The 2379-nt window shown below is 49.6% G+C and overlaps 1 protein-coding gene across 1 annotated transcript; it reads left to right on the forward strand.

Annotated features, from left to right (window-relative positions):
- Window positions 1-472: 472 nt before the first annotated feature.
- On the forward strand, window positions 473-2061 carry LOC110112006 (cytochrome P450 94B3). The gene is given in 3 exon segments (XM_020844079.2): window positions 473-1875; window positions 1878-1966; window positions 1969-2061. Coding segments are annotated over 3 exon segments (1503 nt in total). The 5' UTR covers window positions 473-554.
- Window positions 2062-2379: the final 318 nt, after the last annotated feature.

Below are 2379 nucleotides of genomic sequence, written 5' to 3' on the forward strand. Positions count from 1 at the left end.
GAGGACTTGAGCTTAGAATTCATAATGGACATACATACCATGAACAAAATGAGGAAATGACTCTCTCATGGAGTCATGGTGGTGCTGCACAAATTTTCAAAAATTACCACACTCACTAATCGTAAAAAAGATGTTTGATGCTCATAACATTGCTCGCCTTTTCTTTCACAAGATTGTACGCTTATATGATATTCCCCAATGCCTTAATTCCGACCGTGATGTAAAATTTATTAGTCATATTTTATATGAGCAACCAAAAAATATGAATATAAAAAATAAATTTAAGCTCTGCATATCAGACAATCAAACCCTTGGATGTAAGTTACGTTGAACACGCAAAGCAATGATATGACATTCTTGGCCGGGCAGAATTCAATTAAATTATTTTCTCATCAATTTACCTACAATTACAATAATTTAAGATTTTTATTTTAAAAATAGGCCTTATTTCCAAGTATTATAAGTATTCATGTATTATTCTCTCAGTATATATACCTCATCGCGACGTTCTAAGTTATAACTTCGTTCTTCCCTGCTCTCGCTTGGGGAAGAAAATGGAAATCGATTGGGCTGCAGACCTCTTCTTTCTGCTTACTCCAATCCCTTTGGCTTTCATCTCGGCCATCTCAATCTATCTACTCCTCTTCTTTTTATCCAACAAGAATTTTCCTAAGAAAAACTCGTACTACCCGCCAGGGTTGCAGCCCTACCCCATCATCGGCCACCTTCCCCAATTCCTCCGCCACCGCGACCGCTTTCTTGAGTGGTCGACGGATCTCCTTGCTGCTTCTCCGACCAACACGTTGGTCTTCCACCGCCCCGGCGGTATCCGCGGTGTCATCACCGCGAATCCGGCGAACGTCGAGCACATGCTGAAATCTCACTTCGACAACTACCCCAAGGGCGATGATTTCCGCGCCATCCTCCACGATTTCCTCGGCCGCGGCATCTTCAACTCCGACGGCGCCCTGTGGCGCCTTCAGCGAAAAACAGCCAGCTTTGAGTTCAACACTCGTTCCCTACGCTTCTTCGTCCACCGTACTGTTGGTCATGAGATTTCCACCCGCCTCATCCCTTTCCTCCACCGTGCAGCCGAAGCTGGCGGATCCATCGACCTACAGGACGCTCTCGAGCGCTTCGCCTTCGACAACATCTGCAAGGTAGCCTTCGACGTGGACCCAGCATATCTCGATCCCTCCCGCTTCCGTACGGGTCTAGCCAGCGGCTTCGCCGCTGCCTTCGGCGACGCCGCCGAGCTCAGCGCGGGGAGATTCCGCTATGCGGTACCTGTTCTCTGGAGGGTTAAGAAGGCGTTCGACGTTGGGTCTGAGAGAAGGCTTCGCAAGTCCATCGCAATCGTCCACGAGTTCGCGATGCAGATCATACGTTCCAGGAAAAAGGCTGCACGTCTACGCAGCGGTGGCGGGGGAGATGACCTCCTCTCACGGTTCATCGTCGACGAGGAAAACAACTCCGACGAGTTCCTCCGCGACATCATCATCAGTTTCATCCTCGCCGGCCGCGAGACAACCTCCTCGGCGCTGACGTGGTTCTTCTGGCTTCTCTCCTCCCGCCCGGACGTCGAACGCCACATCCTCGCCGAGGTGGCGGCCGTGCGCAAAGCCGGCTGCGGCCTTGGCCTGGACGAACTGCGGCAGATGCATTACCTGCACGCAGCGGTGACGGAGGCGATGAGGCTTTCCCCGCCAGTTCCGTTCAACTCGGCGGTCTGCTGCGCCGACGAGGTTTTGCCCGATGGGACCGAGATCAAGAAAGGGTCGTTCCTTTCGTACAACGCGTACGCGATGGGCAGGATGGAGGGGACGGGGATATGGGGGAAGGATGGTAAGAATTCAATGCCGGAGAGGTGGCTGGGGTCGACGGCGAGTTCAGGCGGATGAGCGCGTTTAAGTCCGGCGTTTCACGGGGGGCCGAGATGTGTTTGGGAAAGGAAATGGCGTACATCGCAGACTGAAGTCGATCGCAGGCCTGCTGATCGAGGTCAAACTGGAAGTTCTTCTCGATAAGGAACTGCCGGAGCACTTCCCTCGTTTAAGCTGAGGGTAAGGGCGGGTGCCGGTGGGCGCGCATAGACGAAATACGCCAGCGATCGACGCATGGCGGCCGTCATCACAACGTCCCTTTCACTGTACGTGGCTAATGCTGTTAACTTAACTTGGCAAACTTACGGTGGGAGGAGTGGAGGTCTATGCGAGTTGAAAATACTTCTTAAGGCTAAAGTTATTATATTATAAATACTTAAAAGTCATATCATTTAAAATATATATATATATATATATTACATATATATTATAATATATATATATATATAACCTTTCATATGCAAATAGTGTAAGAGTTGATACAATTATCTCTTTA

This window comes from Dendrobium catenatum, unplaced genomic scaffold, assembly GCF_001605985.2.
Source record: "Dendrobium catenatum unplaced genomic scaffold, ASM160598v2 fragScaff_scaffold_95, whole genome shotgun sequence".
NCBI classification, from domain to species: domain Eukaryota; kingdom Viridiplantae; phylum Streptophyta; class Magnoliopsida; order Asparagales; family Orchidaceae; genus Dendrobium; species Dendrobium catenatum.